General features: G+C 38.3%; 1 protein-coding gene across 8 annotated transcripts in view; it reads right to left on the reverse strand.

The window, feature by feature from the left end:
• Positions 1-24,771, reverse strand: part of EYA4 (EYA transcriptional coactivator and phosphatase 4) — a 141,118-nt gene that overhangs the window by 36,726 nt on the left and 79,621 nt on the right. For 6 of the 8 annotated variants that reach the window (XM_082303130.1, XM_082303133.1, XM_082303134.1 and 3 more), the window contains exons 4-6: positions 9,143-9,267; positions 7,918-8,001; positions 2,977-3,069 (exon numbers count right to left, since the gene is read on the reverse strand). In XM_082303130.1, the coding sequence (XP_082159256.1) occupies positions 2,977-3,069; positions 7,918-8,001; positions 9,143-9,267 (302 nt within the window). The remainder of the gene's footprint in view (positions 1-2,976; positions 3,070-7,917; positions 8,002-9,142; positions 9,268-24,771) is intronic. The other 2 variants (XM_082303135.1, XM_082303132.1) reach the window with 1 other exon arrangement.

A 24,771-nucleotide genomic window follows, 5' to 3' on the forward strand; every position in this document is an offset into this window, starting at 1 on the left:
AAATCTCTATGCACAAGGGAACCAAATGTAGGTTAAGCAGCAGTGACATTCCCTAACTTCACCTTTATAGCCTTCAGAAATTGTTTTCTTTATCTATAAACTGTATTCTATATCCTGTGTGTAATAAATACTAAGTAAAAACAATGAGAACATGAAATACCACTCGCACTACTCCATTCAAATGATAAAATAGTTCTCAAATTAATCCACTATTGTAAGCAATATATACACAGTATTACAGCACATCAGCTGCAACAAATTCACAGTGGATAAAAATCTCATTTCAGGGCTGCGCACCTCTTCCAATCCTGTGAATGCCCACCCCAGTGGGAGTGCACTGCAGAATCACAGAGCTGCAAACTGAGTACACTGATACTAATTACCAACTATTCTTCTTTAAAGAAAAAGGAGGAGGAAGGGGGGTGCACAACGTGACTCCTCACCCGGCTAACCCATGCCCAGAGGCACAGGTTCTCCCAGGGGCAGCTCTGCAGCACAGGGGAACCGGGGCCCTGAGCATGAGCTACAACACATGGGCTGCAGCCCTGAACAGGATCCTGCCTGATCGCAGCAGCCAAGGCAAGGCCACTAGGGGAACTGCCACTCTAAATTCAAGAGATCTACGTGCTTTATCTTTTCAGCTTTTCAATCAACAGTTCACAGAATCACAGTTTTCTGTGAAGTCTAATCTGTCTCTCCTGCCCTATATCTCACACAATCTGTTTGACCATCACTTACAGATGGTCATTAGGGACAAAGATGACTACTTTACACCCCACAGGGCTTGTTGAGCCTTCTGCTCAGCTCCAGGACAGGTCATGTGTTTTGACTGCCCTTGTAGCATGGAAATCAATTTTAATGGGTAGAGTGTTTGAAGGAGAGGATTTCGGCATTGCAGTCTCTCAAATGTGTCTCAGCACCAGGAATTATCTTTTCATCCATGTCTCATTTCATAAAATATAGGGAAGTGCTGGCATCATGACGTTGTCCTAGTTGGGAGTAACACACATATGTACCTTATTTTCAGGAAAACACAGACTGTTCAGTGTTGGGCTTTGTTATGCATTGTTTCAGTTGCAGGTGGCTCATTTGAAATGACATCTGTCTACTGCTGAGCATTTACTGTCTTTGGCAACCCACTAAACTTCCCAACTAACCAATTAGGTTAAAAATCTCAGAGAAGTCCCACTTTTGTTGAGTTTTTACTGTGCTTTAGTACTTCTCCCACAAAACTAGACTTAACCAAATCGCCTGATTTGGGAGTACGAGTAAAAGGCAAATGTGGAAGTAATGTATTCAATCTTTAAGAAAGGCTGAGTGCGTTATCAGGGCAGCTCTGCGTCTCGCTCTGGTGATGAAGACTGCACATCACCCAGACAGGCAGACTATTGATTTCCCGCTGAGAATGACTGTACTCATTTAATGCTTGAGTTTCTGCACTAAACTGAGAATCAGGTTCATATTTCTTTTGAGCATGCAGGTGGCTAACAGGCAAAAAAGGATTATGCAAGGCTCAAATTCCTGCTTTTTCTTTTTTTTTTTTTTTTTTTTTTGAGGCACCAACTTTCCAAATATCCAAAGTGTAGAGATCTCAAGACTTCTTTTGAAGTCAGTGGAAGCTGACGGGTGAGTGGCACCTGGGGAAATCAAGCTGTTACTTATTTATCTAAACCTGAGCTGAAGGCTGCAGTTCCCGGCGCTCCAGTGTTGCCTCAGCCATAGAGTACAACTCAGCTGCCTTAAATACATTGCAGAAGTGGATAAAATTTGACCAAAAATTAAAAAATAATATATAGGTTTGGATATTTTATGATTTGTAACCGTTACTTACAAAATTTTAGCATTGAGTAAAAACAGAGTGAAAAAGAAAAGCTAAATTTTAGCCCAGACTATTTAACTTTTTATGGAATTTTTTAGCCTTTAAGTTGATGGGGTTCCTTTCAGTATAATTATAGTGAGGACAATGTTTTCATTTTTTCTAATCAGAAATAGCAAATGCGTACTTTAAATCTCACAAAATACCTTTCCTTCAGGCATTAAATTAGTTATAAATACTTTTCTGAATAATCAGCTCTTGGGTTTAACTGATGGCTAAAAGACAATTGCAAAAAACGTATACCTGATTAAAAAAAAAAAAAAAATTGCACAGAAACATTGTGATTTCCAAAATATTTTAAATAGGGCTTGACTACCTAAGTCTACCAAAGTAGTAGGAGCATTGGTGTGGAGTGGTGATTCATGGCTTTGGTGACATTTCTGTCAGGTCGTTACTGAACTGATATTTCCAGATCGAAAACTTATTCTCCCTCCTCTCCTTGTTAATATTATTATTAGCAGGATTCAACTTAATGATTAGAAGGCAGATTATCTGTGTTTTTCCACAGTTCATCACATTTCAATAATTTATAGGGATCTACTTAAACCACTGTTTGTTTGAATTTTTTAAGAAATAATTGAAGCCTACAATTATTTAAAGTAAAACTACTTTCTTGGAAAGAAAGTAGCTCATCGCAGTGGAAAGAAAGTAACATGGCAATCTGGTCAGTGTTTAACGCACTGCTAACAGGAGCAAAAGGATTAGCACTGAGATATAACCCTTAAGATCTAAAACTGTTCAAATTAGAATTGCTGTTACAAATAAAATCCGCTTATTTTTTCTGATATCATATGAGACTAACACTGAGAAAAAGATCTACAGTACCATAATAACAGTATTATTTTGAGACTTTTGCATACAGCAGTGGTCTTAGGCATCATTAAATCTTTAAGATCACACCTCATGTAAATTGCTGAGTTGCATTTACAAAAATGAAAAAGCTATTATTATTTCTATTATTATTATTATTAAGTATAAAATACTATAATATTTTATAGTAGCTTTGTAAAGATGGCTTCCATGCAAATATTCATTAGTGAAGGTTATTAAAAGTTGCACTAATGTGAATCTAACAAAATGTCATCTTATTATGGCTTTACCTGACCCAGTAAAAGTGTCAAGCGATCCATCTCCAGTTGTTGTTGTTGTTTCACTGTTGTTCATGGGTTCTGTTTTGACTGCAAGAAGAGACACTACATAGAAGAATAAGTAGATATGAGATTTTACTTCTAGACTTGTACTGGAGTCCTCATGCCAGCCTCACTAGTGGTGGTCCAGCTCGAACAAGCACACGTGCAACAGCTTCAACCTTCACTCTAGCACCATACTGAGACAATCGGCAGGAATCTGACAGGAATGCGCATTTATCTGCACATCTGTGCATTCACCTAGCTATTGGTTTTAGCAACTGGAATATCTTCTGGGGAGATTTCAACTTAAATCTAATTGATTCTAGCAATTCCCTAAGAGTAGCACAGAGGAAGGAAATGCTAGCTGTCAAGGGATGTAGCACATAACAAAAATACTTTTTCCTGACAAGTAAAACAATTATAATATGGTTTCATGCTCATACAGAACCAAATTACTTTCACAGTGCCAGCATGTTGATTTCCCTTTCCCCTTTTACAGAGTCTGTGGGGGCCTTTTTGAGCTAGGTCATAGCAAGCAATTTTCCATAAATGAAGAGAGAAATTTGAAAGAAAAAAAAGCCAAAGAACTAGAGTAGGTCAGAAATAACAGCCATGACAAATCAGCTTCTTGCTCAAAGGTTACAAAGCAGTTTGATCTACTCTGAACTCATATTATTTCTTAGGGATTATCATGCAGTCTTACCGTCCAAGCTGTAGCTGAAAGCACAAAAAGCACCACAGAGGCAATAAATATTTTATAGTTTAATTTGTTACCTGGACAGAACATTTGGCATGGGCTTTTGTAATGGAATTTGGGAACCACCCGTCCAATTGATGTGGTCAGAAACAGCAGTAGAGAATACCCTGCAGCTCCTATTAGCTGTCTGACTGGCAAATGTGGAAGCCTCAATATATTAACACAATTTCTTCATGAAGGTCAGTAAAGGTTGGGCATGGACATTCATCACATGCTTATGGATATCACAGGAGTGGTCAGTGTCCATGGGCACAGAGTGAAGAGGCAATGAGGACCTGCAGAGGCAGCTACCACAGTTGCATGCCAGGTATCCAAATTCCGAGGGCACAGCCCGGGATTTGTGAAGAAGCCTTTGCTGTGACAGCCAGCCTGGCAGAGCCCCCCAGCAGGTCTAACATATGCCAAGGAAAAGTGTTCTCTGCCAGCTGGTTACCTGATGCCTCTGAGGGGCATCAGCTAAGCTGACCAAAGCTCTCATCTGTCAACATCACTGCATCCATGTTTGACTTCACTGGCAGCAGTATGGGAAAGGGGGGAATTTCATGTTCTGAGCTGGCAAGGTATCTAAAAACTGTGGCTCAGATTCAAGTCACCTAAATCAAACATATAAAAGGTGCCTACTAATCTCTCTTTATGTTTATCTGAGACAGAGAGGTACTTCCAAAGGTTGATTCAGTCCGAGTACGGCCTGAGCTGCCCTCAAGTTCACCGTCCCTCATACAGTCTGCAGAGGAAAAGGCAGTGCATGGGCTAAATGAAGCTCATGGGGAAAATGTCCAAAACAACATCTACAGACACATCCTGCTATTCATCCCTGTGTCTGTGAGCGCAGTGAGCTGTTCATTGGGAATTGCACAGCTACCAGTAAAGCTGCCTCTGATGAGCCCCGTGTGAGTTACCTCTCCTACAAAATCACATCCCATTTCTGGTCACACTGCCTAATGTGTGCCTTCCTTACTTCAGGAAGCCACATGGGATGCTGCTGATATCTACAACTGTACAAGTGACCTGTGCTGAATTCAGAGGGACACCTGTTTAGATCAAGCAGGAGAAATTGGGATGCATTTGCCTCTGTGACTTGTAGAGTTCCCTGCAGCATTACCAGTGCACCATTGCCAACCAAACCAAGTAGCACCTTCTGGTTTCAGTTATACAGTTGTATCTTTCCATTTACTGTCTGAGATTAAAAAATTTTTGAATGTGTGTCTTTTGAATGTAAACTTCTTTTCATCATTGTTTCTCTTTCATAAAACTACCATGCCAAATAGTCTCCCTGTAAGCAGCAGGATATTAATTCAGTATGGAATCGTTAAGAAAGAATTTTAGCCACATTTTTTCAAGCTTTTGTGCACTCCTTCTCATTTTGCTAGCTATTATATTTCCATAAAAAAAGAAAAAAAAAGCTGTGACAAAAATTACCCAAAATGAAAAAAAGTAATTCGTAAGAGTAATCAGTCATTGCCATTTCTATAATTATTTGAGAAGGATGTGATTTTATTTTCATCAGATCAATAGAACACATATCAAGAAAAAAGTTCAAGGGTCATTTGTCACAAAATGATGGCCTTCACTAAACCTCTCAGTCGTGAGGAACATATAAAATATCTAAATTAATTTATTTGCTGATTACTACATATGGATGCCTCTATGTACTCCTGCAAAGTCCGGGCTTCTACCTACATGAAAAAAAGTACTTTTTTATCTCTTTCTGTTCAAGAAGGTATTTCACTATTGTCCATAGCAAGATACAAATGTTCAGTATTGCATCCAGGATGACGGTATGTGCTTAACTGTTATATTGAACAAAAACCTCAGTCAGGAATTGAAATGTTTACTTTAGAATTGTATCTAGTTCTGGTTAACGCCAGCTGCAGTGCACTGCCATCAGCACAAATAGACACCATCTTTTTTCTTTCCCTGGAAAGCAAAGAATCAAAACCAAAAGGAACTCTCCTGTACTTAACTTGAGGAAAAACATTATATTGGCACTGAGTTTTGTTGAAAAATACATATAGAAAGTGTTTTTAAATGTGCTTGATTTTAAACAGTTCTACTTTTTTGCATTCAGATTTTACTACAGTAAGGAATTCCTCAGGGTCCTTCCTCAGTGTAGCTAGAGATTTTGACTATTACCTATTTTTCTTTAGGTTGTATGTCATTAAACAAAGAGGGGAAAAAGCACAAAGCTACCTTAGGAGAAAAAATTCTAACATTGGTTCAAGAGAACTACTGTTTTTTACATATCGAAAGAGTGAAAATAAAATCAAATGCAATCTCTAACTGGAAATACATTTGAGTTGCAGCCGGGATAGGGCGAGCAGCTGTGTGCTGCTTAGTTGCCAGATGGGCTTAGACCATAGCAACACACAAACAAAGTAGAGCTACCAACATCATCAGGTGCTGGAGCACATGATGTGCAAGGAGACACAAAAAGCTGGGCTTGTTCTGTCCTAGGAAAAGGAGGCTGAGGGGACAGCTAATTGCTGCCTGCAGCTATCTAATGGGAAGGTGCAAAGAAGACAAAGAACAAAGGCACACTCATCTCAAAAGGTGCCCTGGGAAACAACAGGTGGGAACAGATACAGGCTGCACTAAGGGAAAAATCCAATTAGATGTAGGAGGAAAAGTCAGTGCTGCCTTGAGCGACATGATCTAACAGCAAAGCTGGCTCTGCTCTGAGCAGTGCTTGGCCCAAATGACCTCCAGGGATCTCGTCCAAACTTCATTATTTTAAGGCTAACTCAGAATACAGCTCCCAGCAAGCAACAGCTTCTACAAAATACCTTCTTTACTTGATGAAAGGATGTAGCAGACCAAAATGACTGCTACTCTGCTGCTCTGTTTTGTTCTTTTTTTCTCTAAAGCATCCCTCTATGTTAAGGACTGAAAATGAATGCAGAGTTTTAGGGACAAGCAGTGCTAATATCATGCATGAAGGAGGACAAGCAAGTGCAACAGATGTTATAGCAAACAAATCTGATTTTAAAAGCTCATGTAAAACAATAAACCACACAGCTTGTCACAGAGTTTTCCTGGGAATACATTCAACTAGAAGCACAATTCTAAACATTCTACTGCCTATGGAAAATCAGATTTAATTCAAGTAACACATTGTATTTCCTCACTACTAATAATGAGGACTTAAATTGTTACCTTCCATATTTACCTGAACATGCTGAACAGTTAAATGAGGTGACAGACTAAGTTATCTCAGTCCTTCCTTAAACTTAAATTCTTGTAACTGAGCAGGAGCATTCACATGGAACGAGTTATTCTAGTGCAAATGATCTTTTGTGCTCAAGTCAAGTTTTGGGTTTTTTGTAAATTTTCTTTGCATATGTGTTTTACAAATGGCAAGCTAATTCTGAGGCATTTTTTAAAAAGGCAAGCTTTTGAAATCTTCCTAACTTTAGTCCAAACCTGCACAACTTAAGCACCTGTGTAACGACTTGTAGAGAAACATGGTTGTGCATGTTTACACTTATGATTAATCCCATAAGGGTTACACTTATGATTATTCTGTAACAATGTCACATATAGAGTTATTATTGATCCTTACAACTTATGAAAATTCATAATACATGTGAGAAAACCCAAAAATGAAAACAACAGCTTGGAAAATTTGACCAAAATTTTGTAAAGTGGCAAGTTACATGTGGCAGCAAATCAGACATAAGCTTTGATTAATAGTGAAAGTCATAGTAGGAGTAAGAACAATACTGACATCCTTGACTTGTGCTCAAGTAATCATGACATGCTCTGCTTAAAAATAAAAGAAAAGCAAATGGGCATTCTGTGAAAATTCCATTGGTCTGATTTCCACCAATGCTGACTACTGGCAATTCCCAGCAATGCTGAACACCATGAGACAATCCCAGCCACTCAAAGCATGTAGACAGCTAAGCTAATTATAAGCGAGTTAAATTCTCCTTGCTCATCAAATGACTTTCAAAGCATTGTAAGATAACTACTTGTTGCAACTTCCTAACAGTTTTCTGGCTGTGGGAAAAGCCTTTGAGAGAGGATAGGGAAAAAAGGCGCAGGGGTTGGGGGGAACCCCATGAGAACATTCAAACTGCATGACAAAAGACCAGAGCAAACCCAGAGAACGTCACACAGCAGTCATGGAGACACACCACACGCATGCACTGTACCAGAGTCTCTCATACTTGTTGCAGAGGAGGGAGTACTGCAACTCAGCAACCAGTCTGCAGTATTTAACACAGTCATGTTGTCTCCTGAGAACAGGAATGGTACAACAGTTCATTCTCCCAATGTCTGTTCGGTGTAAATGAACAGTTCAAGGCAAATCGGTGTTTCAACACTTTAGGTCGAGTCTTTTAACGGAACTGTATTGTTTTTATGGGTATTATTTTAACTGGTTTATTTATGCACATTGTATAATATAGAGGCACCTATTGAAGACCAGTTACTACTGCTCTTCAATAGCATGCTTGAAGTTTTCTCTTTGTGGAGTAAGGATTCTATTTAAAAATAGGGTTCAGCCCTTCTTTGTGAGCTCAGTTACCCTCACAGGCACATCTAATTTTTATTGACATTGATAGACTTTTATTTAAACAGGGTAAGTGATTAAATGCTCTACCTTGTGGCCAGAGAAAACAAAGAAAAAAAATTTTCTTGGTGCCAACTGCTAAAATAGATAGCAATGTATAAACTCTAAAAAAGAAACTCTAGTTTGACTCATATCCACGGTGTCACTCTCATGGACTGCACCTCAGAATGTGGCACCCTGTCTCCCACTGCTCCAATTCAGCTACGGCAGAACCGATTTTCTGAAAGCATTGGAATATCTGTGTTGTAGCTGCATGGTAGTGCTGTCCCTGCAGTATCACCTCCAGCAGTAATGACCAGCTACTGCTGAGGGAAATCCAAAGATCCCTTTATTACAAACTTTCGTTGCCTCCCAAGAAATGGAATTGATCATCAAAAAAAAAGTTACTTAAGTGTAATTTTGATGTACTTCTCTTGACAGTGATTTTAGTTTAACCTAAATGCATGTAGCTCAGGGTATAAGTGTAAATCACTACTCATCAAGGAAGTATGACACAGAAAATTCAATTTATTTCATAAGCTACCAACAGGCATGAGAAAACATTTAACACTGTGTTGAAAGCAACCATTCAAAAATTTTCCTTATTTCATCTATGAACCTTGTTTCAGTTCTGCCTCTTATTTCAGTTGGTGCAAAACAAAGAAATGATGTAGGAATTAGAAATTTACACTTGTATGACTGCTAATGTTTCATAATTCCTGCTGGATTTATAAATGGGTGTATGGTAATTCTGGAAATTATGGTAAAAATGCATATGACTAAAAACTAGCCAAACTTTCTACGTGCCAGCTGTGTCTTATACTTACCTCCTGTTCCATTTGTTGTGACTGATGTGCTACTGAGATTAGATTTATCCAGTTTGGAACTACCTGGTGCATCACTACTTCCAACAAGATTATGAGGACTTGCTAGATCCTGCATTTCCATAGACCTGTTAAAAACCAAGGTGACAATATTAATGCATTGTGATACTATCTAAAATAAACTGCTTTTTCTGTAATAACTTTTTTTTTTGTTTTAATATGGAGAGTGTGAAATGCAGCCAGATTAACAAATAAGTACAGGTTCCTTTGACATCTTTGTTTTTCACCAAACCTAGGAAAGTAGGTAACAGCAACAATGCCACTATTTTTCACTTCTCATTTAGGTATTATGAAGTGACACAGGCTTATGAAACTGCCACTGAAACACACTACAGAAACTCTGCATGAGGTAGTGTACATATGTGGGTGGACAGATGGAGAGATAAATGAACAAATTCAGGTACACATGTATTTCTTAGAAGAAAATACAGAAATTAGGTGAAAAGTCAGGCATTACATAGAAAGCCGAAACAGGAACTTCTGCCTCTCGTTATCTGTATTCCAACCACCAGCAGTCACTGCATCCACACTAAATCACAGGAACAGACCATACGAGTGAACAAACAGAACTTTCATGTACATCTGGAATATTCTTTACTCCTAAAAATGTGTATATTCTTCTTGGATCACTTGATATTTATTTTCTTCTGCATAATTTCTGGGAAGCTTGCAAAATGTCAAGCGGATTTAGATTGCAATGAATTCCAGCATCACAGTTACACTGCGGGCCTGTAGATGTCTTTCATGCAGTGACAACAGATCTGCCTTTCTCAGACAAAGACAGAGCAGACAAGGAGCATTTCTTAGACCGGTAATTGAAATCCAATTTGCAGTGCATGCTCGCCTATTCCTTGCTTCATTTATATATTAATGACACAGGAATTTTTTTTCCCCAGAGAAACAATTTTGCTGTATATAAGCAAAGTTGCCAGGCCATCTGCAACAGGAGAACGATTTACCATATGTATAGTCCTAAGGCCAACAGAAAGATAGTCTTACAGAGCTGTAAAAGCCCCATTAGATTGTAGAAGGCTGAGATGGTGAGGAAAGAGATGAACAGTTGGAATGGTTCAGTTAAGACGACAGCTCCCAGGTATTCATATTATGACCAGGACAATCAATGACAAATTGTTAAGGTGACACCCAACATCTTAAGTATTTATTTCAAGTTTCACTTTGAAACTGCCTATCTTCTGTGCTCCACACATCCTCCTCTGTGGAAAAGCAAACAAACAAAACTACATTACCTTTCCATCAAATATGGGTCTGCTGTCTGAATCTGGTTTTTTTTCCCCTCCAGAAAATGAAATTATCTGTCATTTTGTGCTCCTAATTCTGCTGATCTCCTGGATGCTTTATTCCCTCACACAACATTCATTTAACCCAAGACACAGATTCAGACCTTTCATGTCTTGAATATATACAAGGAAATGTAGAAGATACTACATCTCAACTGAGAAAATTAATGAAGGCCTTACCCGAAGCCACAGGAAGCAAAGAATCTCATTTACTCAAGTAAATACCTGAGTCAACCATGAGATGCACTGCTAAGTCACTGGAAGAGCCTCCCCAGCAGCACTCTGGATGAGCAGGAAAAACCTGGTGTTGCTGGAGGCCATGCATCAGCAGATAAGAATTTTACAGCCATATTCAAGGAAATGCAAAGGCATAAACTGCGACTTGAACTGTGTTGAACAAAATTTCTTCATCTAATTGTATATACATTTCTGCACATCTGTCAGCAGCGCGTTATATTTATTGTCTACTGGAAATATGATCAGTGTTAGATGAAATGAACTCAAGTTGTTTACAAGTCTGCCAGGTTTTGTTTAGCAGTTTCTGTCCAAGGATAGCAGCTAAAGGTTAAAAAAAGTCTATGAGTTTCCATCTTGTATGTATTTAAGGGAGCAGAAGAATGCTACACAAAATAAACAATGCGTGTTTCATTGCATATACAGCGTAATGCTCCCCACGTGTTCACTTGGCAGTTTTAAATATCATGATTTCCTGTTGAAGTATGATGAGCACACAGATGCCTAATGGGCAGTTCCAGGTTAGAAAGTTTACACATGTTCTTTTTTCCCTTGGTTGGCATGAAAGTTGCAATAATTTCTTTTCAGAAAAGCATATATCATTCCCAAAGATACAAATTTCATAAGCAAAATCACTGGCTCACCTACCTGGTGTATTTAAGAAGTATCCATTTTAAACACTTTTCACAGTCAAATGAATCAGGTTTTCTTAATTAAATCAGATTTTTTTAATCAGAAAATGAGGTCCACTAAGTCTCATTTTCTTGGCAAAGAATATAAACAATCAAATGTTGTAAAAGGAATACTCTTTGTTTCAAACTATCATGAAACATTCTGTGCAGAGAAGTATTTTTATCGCCCTAATTTATTTTGTATAACAAACGGCATCCCAGTCCACAGACATGGCAAGTTAATTAACTAAAATTATTTTAAAAGCAGTGCATTCACAAATGGATAGCTTTTCTGCACAAGTAAAAGACATCTTGCACTTATTGGTAGTCTATTAAGAATAAAAAGGATATCCAAACCAATAAAAAGTTTCACAAAACCATGTGCATGCATTGTGTTATCCTGGGTGCTCCATCCTGTGTGAACAAGTACAGGGATTACTTTTACATATCCCTATGTGATTTATTTACAGAAGTGCGCATTACCTTCCGTGTGACACATATTATTCAATTAACTTTTCTGGATGCATTTAGTTTACCTCTAGCCTAAAAAAATTCTCAGGAAGATGCTACAGGCTTACTAAAATCTTATCTTTCAGTGAATGGAGGATTCAGGAAAAATGCTTAGTAAAATGGATGAAATAATTCCAACATCTTGAATTCATTTCGTCAAACTAAATGTTTATCAGAGTCCTGCTTTCACTGACTTAATCAGAAGCAGGTTCAGGTTCAGTATGTGCTTTCCTGCACTAAAAAATTTTAAAAGAAATCTCTGAAGGAGTAATTAATACTTCTAAGTTCACGCAGCTATTTATTAAAAACTGCTTTCTAGTAAATGTGGTGCGTTCCAATTTAGATGGAATAAAGTTTATTGTTAAAGGTGCTTAAAAAACTACACTGCACAATTTTATTTTACATATTTTTTTCTCTGCCAGGCACATAACTGAGCTTTAGTTTTCCCCCTCCTGTGACGTCTCAGACTGCTTTTTAGAATAATTAAGTACAATTCTACATTGTATAAAAGGATACATTTTGGCAGAAAATTGATTGCTTGGTAAGAAGATGTTTTAATTATCTCTTGATTGTTTGAAGAGGGTTTGCATTATTCCCAGCTTCTGAGCAAAAACCTGAAACCTGGCAAGCCAGATTTGTCTTTTATTCTGCTTTGGCTGTGCTTAAAGTCTTTGAAAGTTGGTATTTGCATGTGCTTAGTGGATCATTTCAGAGGCTTACTAGAAAACTCTCTAAAATATCCCATTTCACAGAACAGTCTCCCAGATCTCAGTGGGCTTTAACTCCAACCTGTGGACAGCCCTACCCAGCTGAGGACGGTTTGAATCAAAAATATATCTGTGTGGGAATTCTGAGCCTTCCCCATTAGAGCATATCCTGTTGTCTGGCTTGGAGTTATATCTTTTCAAGGGTTAGCCTATGCTCAGAAGTGGATTAAGGAACAGCATCCAAAGAGGCAAATTCCACCCTGTTCTGTCCCATCTTTACAAGTGTGGATGAACAGAACTTGTGCCCTACCCCAGACCACCAGAGTGCACAGCCCAGCACCATAACCCAACCTTGCACAGGAAGGTGTAACTAGGACTAATGATTGCCCCACTTGACAACTGCATCTCTGTACTTCTGTATAGCTTTCACTTGTGTTGTTTTATAGGTAAAAAGCTTAAGCCTTGCTTCTATGATTGCGTTTTTAAAATTCCTCTTCTATTTTCCCCCTTCGTTACAATCACATATCCATTTGTGCACTGGACTTTTTCAGCAGAGATAAAATTTATTTTCAGAAAATCTGGGTTGTTATAACTCTGTTATCCATCTGAATTTCCAGTTTAACTATTATGAAGGTGGACTAAGAGCTGGGTCCTTCCACAGCTTGTAACTAGCTTGATTATTTACTAATTCTACAAGTAGAACATATTTACATAATTTTCTTGAAAGACACGATTTTTTAAAATGTAACCTTTTTGCTACATAATCTAGTTCAAACTTTTTTACCAACAAGACCAAAAGTTTGAAATAATTTATCAAAGATTTATAAATGAATAAATATTCTAACATGAAAACAAAGTACTTCAAATGCCAGCCTAACTGGACATTTTACAAATACCAATTCTGTGCAGAATTTAAAGCAAATCCAAATTACAGCAGAACTGAAAGAAGGACTAGATGGAGGCTACTTAAAATTGAATAATTTAATTTAGTTTATAAATAATCATAACAAAAATTTTTAAAGTATTTTAAAGTCTTTGATAGGAAATTTGCCACATACGTTTCTTTAGCAGAATCTCACTAAACTGCATTGTGGCAAAAATGTACATTATTACTTTTATTGCTGCTGTTATTATTATTACTTCTATTATTATTATTGTTGTTAGGTTAGTCTTTTCTTGTATCCCTCCCATCATAACCCCAGCTCTTAAACAGTCCATACTTTCTCACAGAAACCTGGGGTCTTGTCCAGTTAAATAGCAGCTACCTTGTTCTGAAATGAAACAAACATGGAATTTCTCTTTGTTTAAAATCAACTTCTAGTGCAATAGGAAAGTTGGATAAGAGAACTGTTCAAACTCAGCTAACTCTGCTTCCTACTTGTGTCAGCTCAGCTCTCAGACCTACTGCACTGTTTTGAAGACAAGTGGAGTAATTTCTTTTTCCATTTCCCACATAATTTTTTTTAGGCAGATCTTTCTGCCATGTCCTGAACAGGACTAGTGAGCTCACCTCTCTTTCATACACAGTCTGAACTAGCTTACACAAGCCTTTATTCTGATGAAAACAATCAAAATGGATGCGCAAACACAAATGTCATTTGTTCGATCTACATAAAATCTGCAACAAAGTTTAAAACACACAATAATTTAGAGAACACCATATTTATAAAGGGCTTTCTTCTGTTTTGGATTTTTGTTTTGTTGTTTTTTTTTTAAAACTGCGTTTATACATTACATTCATAATTAAGCCAGATGTTTTTCATGTTTACTCTTGCGTGCAAGGACTGTAAATAATGCAATTAAAAAGACGTTACACCAACCCTTTCAAAGACCACAGTGGGCACTAAGAAAGGTGAAGAGAGAGGGATTCTGGATGATGAACAAGTTTCCAAGGAATATACAGTTGTATACAAATACAGGTACACCAACACACAGATACATCCAGTCTTACAATAATTCTTTGGTCCTCAATATACACATGGACATGTGTCTAAATGTATGCACAAGAGAAAACTTCCCAACACCTTTCCACGGAAGATCTCTGCCATAGTACAACACAACACAGAGCTGAAGAAAACTCCTCAAAGGAGTAACATTTCCAGTCATTTCACCAACCCCAAAATACAAGCTAGTATTTTCTTTTCCAGGTGCTTTTACACTGTATTTGACAGCCTTTGTAATTTTTTATTTTGTCACTGTAAAAGGTAAGGAAGGAAGTGCGAAACCAATGAGCTAAGTTTGTTCCATTGAGATGACTACCTCTCTTGTTTTCCCTGGCTCATCAAGCCCACCTATAGATCTTCTTAAGCTTTGTAGACGGCCAAAAAACAGAATTTTTGCTATTCTAGGCACAATATCGCAAAAGCTGCCCCTCCAACACAAGTTCTGGGAGCTTGCCAGAGTTAAAAACAAATAATAGGACTGGACACTAGCAAGACCTCCTTCCCACTCTCCTTGAGGCCTCCTTTCTTAACTTGTAAAGCGATACAGTGCTAAGAAACAGTAAAATAATGTCATGTTATATTGATAAAACCAGCAAATGCTCCTCAGAGTTTTATTTTATTACTTTCTATTTTTTAACAGTAGAGAAAACAAGTGCTAAACTTTTTGCAACCGTTTGGGGATAGGAAGTAGATTACAGCTGTATAATTTCTGTTTCTTGTGTGTTTGCAAGTACAGTGTCAGCATTCATATCAAAAAAGTAGTGGAAAGAGGCAAAAGCAAAGTCACATTGGTATTCCAAAAATAAAAATACTTCCGTCAATCTAAAACCAATGTCCGACAGAGGCTATCGAAGAGAGGCAACCTTAGTGAAACAAATAATTAGAACATCCAAGTTTTTCTACCATGTTAAGGAATACCACATAGGTAATAAAAATATCACAAGGTAGAACTTTGCAAAACTGTAAGTATAAAGTAAGGACTGTAGTAGACTCTCTATGGACTATTTAATACAAGCTGGAATATCACCATGCAGCTTTCCAGCACATGAGTTCAAGCTCACAGGGAAAGAACCCATACCCAGATATTGCAGTAACTGCACCATGGAGAGGGTCCTTCTAGTACAAAGGAACAATCATTTGAGGAAAATTCAAAAGTGCCTCATTTTGTTTAACAGCTTTTTCGATCCCAAATAAACTGTTTGTCTTACAGAGGATGGGACTCCTTAGATAATTCTTTGGGGCATAAAGGGGCACAGGTTGTGATTGCTTCTCAGTTTTTCTTTCCTGCCTATTGTCCTCTTGACTATTCAAGCTCTAATACCAGGAGAAAAAACCCTCCTGCAGACAGAGCTGTCTGACAGGCAGACAGTGTTAGTGCCTGGGATGCACTTGAGGCAGAGGGCTCAGCCGAGAACGTGGGCGAGCAGGTTTGGTGACAAAGGGCGTCACTGTAGCTTGCCCCCTCACACCATTCACAGCTAGAAAAAAGGACATCTATTTTAACAGTGCTGCAGCTTCTTCCTCTCCCCCCATGCCCATTTCCCCAGTTAAGCTTTTGCTATCACCCTCCCTTTTTTGACCCTGTGCCACCTTGAGCTTCTCTGTGCTTCCTAACAATTAGGTGAAGATATTTTTTGTCTTTATTAAATCTATGCTTCTCTCTTTTCTCACTGCATGAGCAACTGCCAAAGGCTGAAGCTTTTGTTAATCTAGTATATGGCTACTGCTATAATAATAAGATATTATTTTTTTACTGAAAGGGATGTATGTATTTGTTCTTTGTGACTCAGGTGAGAAGATATGAATAAATACTGTGAAAGATAATTGCTTACAAATTCAAGTTTATTTTTGCCAGAAAGAAAAACTGGTGTTCTTGTGCCTGGAAGTGAAAAGTTTAGGTTTGCTCTCATGATGATTAAACACACCAATGAGTTTAGACAGGCTGGATTGTTGTGCTATATAATTGCTGAAAACTATTATTTGCTTAAAGGTCAGTAACTGCGTGGTTTTCCTTCTTTCTGATTGACTGACACATTTTATTTCAGTTTAATGTCATTTCATGTGGTTTCCAGAAAACCATAGAAAACAGTCTATTGTAGTGCAGTTCAGTCAGCCACAAATCCACATTACATTAATTTATCACTGCTTTCACTTTTATTGGGAATGAATGTCATTTCCCTGTCACAATTAAAAGACAATGTAAAATTAATTTGGATTTCCACACTTTTGGATAGAACATAGAATAATATCTAGGAGCCATTTCTGGATTTTCCTGTTGGACATGTAGCTGACTTGTCTAAAGCCAACAAGGATTAAAATAAATAAATAAAAATCAAGACACATCAGTGGAACATACTAAGTTATTTGCCCCAGCATAAACTTCCAGGCCACCCTCTCTATTCTAAGGAGGTTGTTCAATTACAAAACACAGATTCAAAGTAGGGAAATAAGCAGGCTGACACTGAAAAGGTAAGTAATGGGAGGCACTTTTTGTCCATATGCTTCTCTTCCACCTTTTCTCTCCACTCTGAAGTTTAAGATTGGTTTGAGCTGATGAAGGCAAATGATAGTTTTGTATGGGAAACTGTTACACTGTGATGTAATAAACTGATGCACACACAAAAAGCAAAGCTGTGCAGAGCAGTACCTTTCGGCCAGCTGGATCCCAGCCTTTGAGATCACTTTTCTGGACTATGTGACAGCCACAGTTTTGATGGGATGCAATTTTAGCTCGTGGTTTACACTCCAGTCACTGGAGGAAGTATCTGGAAAGAAGTAATGTGGTGTCTGAATAGATAATTCCCATCTTCTTATGGAAAAAAGCAGCTGGTTGGAGAAAACCAGTCCAGGAGCCAGAGAGACAGCATCTAAACTATAAGTGTCAAGGACCAGGGACTGAAGGAATGGCAGACAGAAGGGTTGGGTGGTCAATTCTCTTACTACATGTACAGGCTGAGGCTGGCCCATCCCAAGCCTGGACATGTGAACAGAAAACACATAAAGGTACACAGGCACCTGCTACTTAAAAAAAAGAAAAAAAAAAAACTAAAGTGGGTTTTGAAGTCCTTATGTGAGTATTTAAATAAACCAAAAATGAATATGACACCACTGTTCCATGGGGAGCTTGTCAAGTATCCAAATTACATGAAATATAAACTACCCGTTTACAGATACGTAAGATCTAAATGCAAGTCTTTGGACCACAGGGCCACATTTTCAAAGAGTAGTTCACCCAACAGCTTCTGATCACTTCCAGATGTGACGGGCACTTGCAAATGATGTGGTTCTGACAACATGATGTGCTGTGTCATAAACAAATAACAAACACTTCTGTGGAGATGGTTGGAATGCAAACAGCAAGCCTGTGGCCTTCCCCCCGCTTCTGCCACCACTTCTGCAGAACAACTGCTCAGAGTCACATCTGAAAAATCTGCTGGAAATTTCAGCATCCCTTCTACATCTGTGACAGATGATCTGGTAGGACCTAAGGTAACAAACCCAGTGACTGAAGAATCTCACAGTCTTTGGTGGTTTTGAGTTTGATTTGAGCAACAAAACCTGTTTCTCATATATAGAGAGGAATGTGGAGATGACCAGCTCTGCCAATTACTAGCCTGTTGCTAATATGTCCTTTGTAAAACACAGCCTTCAAAATGACACTGCTTACTGCAGTGAAAATATTATGAATTTACATATAATAATGTCAACTCTATTCATGTCAGACAATATTTAAGCAAATCTAAAATTGGGAAATCAGGGATGAAGGGCTGGGAATTTTGCTGTTGGCTTCAGCGTAGCCTGGACTGCATGATGTAAGTGTGAACTCATATTTTCATTAAAAAAAGAGCAAGGGGAAGGTTGTGTCTGACTCACCCTAAATTGAGATGTCTGCTGTATTTCAAACTAGTTATTGTAACATGGTTCTTCTTCAGCAGGAAATGTCCAAAGGGAAAGAAGCTCTTTCAGGTGTGCTGTATTAAGAGTGACCATACCTCATTTCAATGTAATTTCTTTAGCCACCAGTACAGGGGCCTTGCAAGAACTTCATCAGCTTCCAGAAAGGATGAGTTATGATGACAGACTAGGCAGAATACAGGAGTTGCCAAAAGCTTGTATTTTCATTCTCTATTCATATTTTAATGCAAACATTCTGAATCTTCTCTTGGTAAATATAAAATGCAGAGAGTTACTGGCAAGCAGTCCTAACTTGGGAAACATTAACACATCTCACTTTTAACAGTGAAGTTCCCCTTGTAAGTTAAACCCGATCTGAATCTTGGCTCCCAAGACAAATATTCTGTAGTTTACCTCATGTGGAGCACATTATGTTTGGCTCCAAAAGAGTTTGTGTCAAAAGCAATTATTTCTGTTCTCTAATCGCAGTCCCAACAATGAGTTTGGTTTAGAATATAAAACAAATATATGCAACTTGCTGACTGCCTGATGCCTTAACTGCTTCAGCATCTGATCACTGCTATAAGGTATAGCTGAGCACATCCATTCTGGATGGCAAGGTACACTAGGTGTGTTGTATATATCCCTTGTCATTTTGCCCAGGGTGACCTTATTGCCTGGAAGAATCTGAAAGAACTTTCCATAACTAATTACACTCAAAACAAATTCTGGTATTCTGAGCAAGAGGATGATGCTCTGATAAATGCACCAATGCTGGCTGTTCTTTACAATTGATATAAAATGACTACACTTCATTTTGCTTTACTGTTTGATTTCCCCAAGTTATTTTATAATTTGAAACTTAAAGCATACACACCTTTTTCATTTGGGGTGAAGTAGGTGGCTTTTCTAAGACTTAATAAGTACATGTCGCTGAGAGCTCTGGGGCACAGTTCCCCTTCCCTGAATTATCCCCTGCGGCCACAAGAAGGGGCAGGTAGCAGCTGCAAATCTGTAACACCTCCAGTTCCAGCTCAGCCTGCATGCAGATAACCCAGCCACCAGGCCAGGGCATGCCTGCCTGCCTGGCCAGAGTCATAGGAGTGGGGCGCCAGCAGAGCCACCGCTCCAGCCCTCACTGCCTCAGCACACACAGAGCAGCCCTGGGAACCAGCCTGTCTGCTGGTAACCCTCATTTATATCTCCCTCTGATCAAAACACGGTTTACACCAAATGGTTGGATCCCAACAAGACTTCTGACATAACGCTTAGCCTTTTAAAATCATTAAATATCCACTTCTGTCCAAGTACTGAGAGAAAAACAAGGTAGCAGGAAACAAGCCCTGCAGTGCTGCTGATTTTTAAGTCCACCCACGTCCACGTTGCAGATGCAAGACTGCAACTGTACTGCATTTAGCACAGGTTCCCCACTGGTTCCCCAAGAACCTGGTTTCCGAGACAGGGCAGGGTGCGAGGTGTTCATAACAATATGATTGCTTTTTATGATACAATTATTCTTGTTTCTCAGCAAATGCTAAAGTATTGCTGTTGGGAAACATGGTATAATAATGAAATGCTAAGAGGGATGAATGTTCTTCTCTGGTACTATTTTGAGAAAGTCATGAAAAGCACTACATCTTTGAGAGCACAGGGGTTTATTTTCTATTTAATTTAATCTACATAATTAGAAGGAAAATAAGACATAAGCCTGAAATAACATAGGAATAAAACATGATCTTATGTCTAGTCACCTGCCAATTACTTCTACACTGAAAAGCAAATAAAATCCCAAAACCCTTAAAAGTTAAAGTGACAGAGATTTAGTTGTAAATTGAAACAGAACTTAAACGGAATTCATCAAACAGGATGTTCTCCCTCTCTGCCCTCTTCTGCACTTGCGCCATACAATAAATAATTCTGTTAAAAAGTTGATCTGTGGAATTGCTTTATTTATTTGGGCACTGCATATGCCTTTCTCCATAGCTCTGCCAAACATACCTTCCCACAGACTTGCTGCTTCAGTCCTGGGCCTCTCTTAAATGGCAGACACAAATCCCCTATGAATTAGATTGAGACCATCTTGCTAATTTTCACATTTAACCAAATCCAGATTTGAATTTATATTTTCAAAGGTGGATGGCTAGTGGAAGGCAAGTATATTTTATGCTTCGAGGGGAGGTAAAGTTACTTCTGCTCTACAAGTGACATTAAGAAATTCCCAGAGAAATTTGACAAAAATATGAACTCAGATCACAGTAAATTACATCACTTGGAAGATAAACTGGAGAACTAAGTCCAGAATTGCCAACAAAACTCAAGACACACATTGGAATATATGGAAAGCTTTGCGATGACTAACAGAAAGGAGCCTGCACAGGCATCTTGTGAGACTCATAAAGAACCTTATCAGTTTGGTTTTTTTAATAAAAGTATTCAAAAGGAGAAGATAGAACAGACAGACCATCTGCAATGTAACCACATAAAAGACCCCTGGGCAAATCCAAACCCATTAGCAGAAGTGCTTGACAAATCTGCCAAAGAGCCAGATGCTGCTTATGGAGCAGCCTCTTTCCCTCCTTGTCATATGGATCCTTTGACTTCTGTTCCCAGAGGAGAACAACACTGACTGTTGCTCAGACTAAGCTGCGTGTGGAGGGAGCTCAGGTACAGAATTGCTCTCTGATAAGGCTGTCTTAACATAAGGAGGGGAGGCAAAGCCTAAAATATTACAACAGGTTTAACACACATTTGTGTAATGTGTGGAAAATGCAGATGTTAGAAAAAAAGAAAGCAAACTTGCAGTTACCTTATTTGCATGTGGTCTCTTTATCTGGATTTTTTTTTGTTCATTCTTGTCCTTAGCTGGGATAGAGTTAATTTCTTCTCAGTAGCTGTTGCAGTGCTGTTTTGGATTCAGCATGAGAATGTTTTGGTTTTGGTAAGTCGTGTTTATCCCAAGTCAGGGACTTTTTCCTTTTGCATCTCATGCTCTGCCAGTGAGGAGGTATGCAAAAAAGGCTGGGAGGGACCATAACTGGGACAGGTGACCTGAATGGGCCAAAGGGATATTCCACACCATAGAATATCATGCCCAGTGTATAAACTGGAGGAGTTATCTGGAAGTGGGAATTATCTGAGTTCTGGGAAAGGGTCTGGCATTAGTCAGCAGACAGTGAGGAACTCTACTCTGCATCACTTTTTTGTAGCGTTTAGGGTTTGGGGTTTTTTTTTTATTATCATTTATTATTATTATTTACTGTGATTACATATTCTACTTTTTTCAATTATTAAATTGTTTTATCTCAAGCTACAAGTTTTACTTTTGATTCTTGTCACCATTCCACTGGGGTGGGTGTGTGGGGGGTGAGGTGAGAGAGAGGTTGCATGGTGCTTGGTTGCTAGCTGGTCATAAACCATGACAATTCTATTTTTATTTCCTACTTATTTTTTCTCTAATGACTGATCAAGGCCTCGCAGGAAGGCAAAGAGGTGAACTGTGATATGTTAAATATGAGCACAGCATACTAACTGCATGGTGTTAGTTAAATGCTTACTGAGTACATAAGACTGACTGATGGCATTTAAAACATGAAACATCTAGCCAAGAAATTACACTTAAAAATATTTGAGGAAAAATGTGATTCATATAAAAATCAACCTGCACCAATCTCAGAACAAGTGATTTGGATCTCAACAGCCATTTTCTTTTCATTGTCTACATTCTTCTCAGAATTTTTCCAGTGCAAAGTAGGTGGAATCAAATACTTTTACTATTCAGGCTCACCAATGGTAAAATATATTTAGAGTATACAAGAGGTCAAAGAAGCTGGAACAGAGTCTGAATTAGTTCTCCTGTGTACTGCTGTAATGTGATATGACAGAGAAGAAAATAGACCACAGGAGAAAGAAACAGAGCTCCTTCTCATTGTGATTACTTGTGCTGCACACGTAAGAACAAACACTGTCATTTTATGGCTCAAAATCCAGTTAAATTTTAGGATAAGACTTTAAGACACTACTGGATTGAGCAAAAACATTTGCAGGTGTAATCTTAGGTTATCTTCTTTCACTCAAAACCAGTATTTATCCTATCTAAGATATTCCTGAAGATTCAACAATTATAAAAGTTTGATGGATATATTAATTATGCTCTCTTTAATAAACTCAAAAATCACAAGGCACTTTGATCTCCAAAATCTCCAAATTACTTCCACTAACACTTCTGTTAAAATCTTGGTTATCAATTTTTTTTCCTATGTGGTGATATAAATTATAAAAAAAAAAGTCTCAAAACTTGGGTTTTGTTGTTTTCATTTACTCCAAAGTCTGACCCACCATTGACTCAGGTTAATGGAAGTCTTATCACTGACATGATCTGGCTTGGGATCACAGGGATAAATTATTATTAATATCATAGAAAGTATGTTATGCCCAATATTAACCAAAAACCTGAGGAATTTTTAACAGACATGAAATATAAAAAATACATTACTTTTGTTATTATAAGCCACAGGGATCCGTTAATATAAACCATTAAAATACTTCCCTGTGATGTCATCAGTTACCATGTATTTGCACTCTAAATAGATTATTGTAATTTCTGTAAACACATCATATATATTTTTAGAACTCCTTGGGGGCTTCATCCGGAGCCAACAAAAACTGGTGGGCAGACAGTGACCAGCTTCAATAGGCCTTGGGTAATCAGTAGACTGAGTTTCTAAAGTTAAGGAATGAGAGCTCAGAAGGCTGAGAGGTACCACACAGACTATTCCAAAAATAGGAGAGACTTGTGTTGCCTGAAAACTACATGCCTGAAAATAAAATTTTCACACAGCAAAGCAACTACTCCTGGTAGGAACTGTAGTGCAATTGTCGTGGTTGCTGTATGCCATTCAGCCACATGTATGTGAAGAGTGATCTCCCCAACCATGTTACTTTGATTGATTCCAACTGCCTAAGTGGCATGCAGACTAAATGAGTGCACCAAAACTTTAATAAGTAACAGATTTGTATAAAACGTCCTCTGCAAGCTAAGCCTGTGTGTCCCAGAATGCAGTCTTTGTGAGAAATCTTATTCCACAATGTAGTTATTTTAAAATTGGAAAATTGTCGTATGATTTTTGCCAGTCAGTGTCTTGACTGAGAAGTCCGGGCTTGATCCTGCCAAACATTTCTCTTAGGTGAAGTGTTTATAATTTTAGTGGCCTCATTGACAGGAATTCTATACTCTGGCATATACCATCCCCTTCCAGTCCCCAAAATTACTTGTGGCAATATTTCAATTTAATTATTCTGGCTTTTCACAGCAAATTTGTTTTGCTGTGTCTGTTCTTCCTTACAGTTTACCCCAAGCTCAAGAAATACCAAAAGCTAGTAAAAAAGACTTTTTTCCTGGCTAAAGAATAATCTTATTTTTGCAGGTGTTCCCTGCTGGAATTGACCGGTTTTGCAGAAACACTGTATCTATAAAATTGAAAGAAATGCTTTCATTGCCTTGCTTCATATTGTGTATCTAGCCAGTCTTACAATAAATCAGCAGAGCAACAGGTGATTGCTGGTGGAGTCTGCATGTTTCCTCAGGAGCAGAGGGACACAGTAAGCTGTCAATTGAAAGAAGTTCAAATAAATGGCCTACCTTACATGTCCACTTCAGGATGAGATGAATCTCACCATCAAAGTCTAAATCAGAGCCCTCTCAGTAACTCATTTCCTCAAATGAAGCCCATTTATTACATCATTATGATCTACAGACTATTCACTATGGAATACAATGGAGCTACACTTCCACTGACTCAGAAAAGCATTATCCTCTGGCCAAGATAAGCTACATATGGTTCACAAGGCAACAAACCCTCACTTTCTAAAAAAATTCTAAGATATGTATGAGAAGAAAATTAGGGAGCCTAATGCATTTAAACAATACATATGAAAGCTAGGTAGACTGGTTTGCTCATTTTTACTGCACAACCAGTGCTATTTATTTTTTCTATTATAACTGCTGAAACTTTAATCACAATTTCCATATCTATTGCTGGATTTTCTTGCTCAGCAGCTCAATTGCAAGCTCCTCTGTACTATGTAGCAATAACACTGTTCATCTCTTGTACTGCAAATGAATGGGAAGGTACTGTTGGTCCCACTCTACCAGGAACTGGTACACAGAGGGTCAATGGTTTTCAGAATCATGGGAAAAGCATGAAATCCTCATCACAGAATCTTTCAGATGCCTGTAAAGCTTGGATTCGGGCTGAGGAGTTTACAGGGTTAGATCTGGTAAACATGGGCCAGCCAATGCCTGACTGAAAGAACGAA

This window comes from Coloeus monedula (genome assembly GCF_965178545.1).
Source record: "Coloeus monedula genome assembly, chromosome: 2".
In the NCBI taxonomy this organism is placed as follows: Eukaryota; Metazoa; Chordata; class Aves; order Passeriformes; family Corvidae; genus Coloeus; species Coloeus monedula.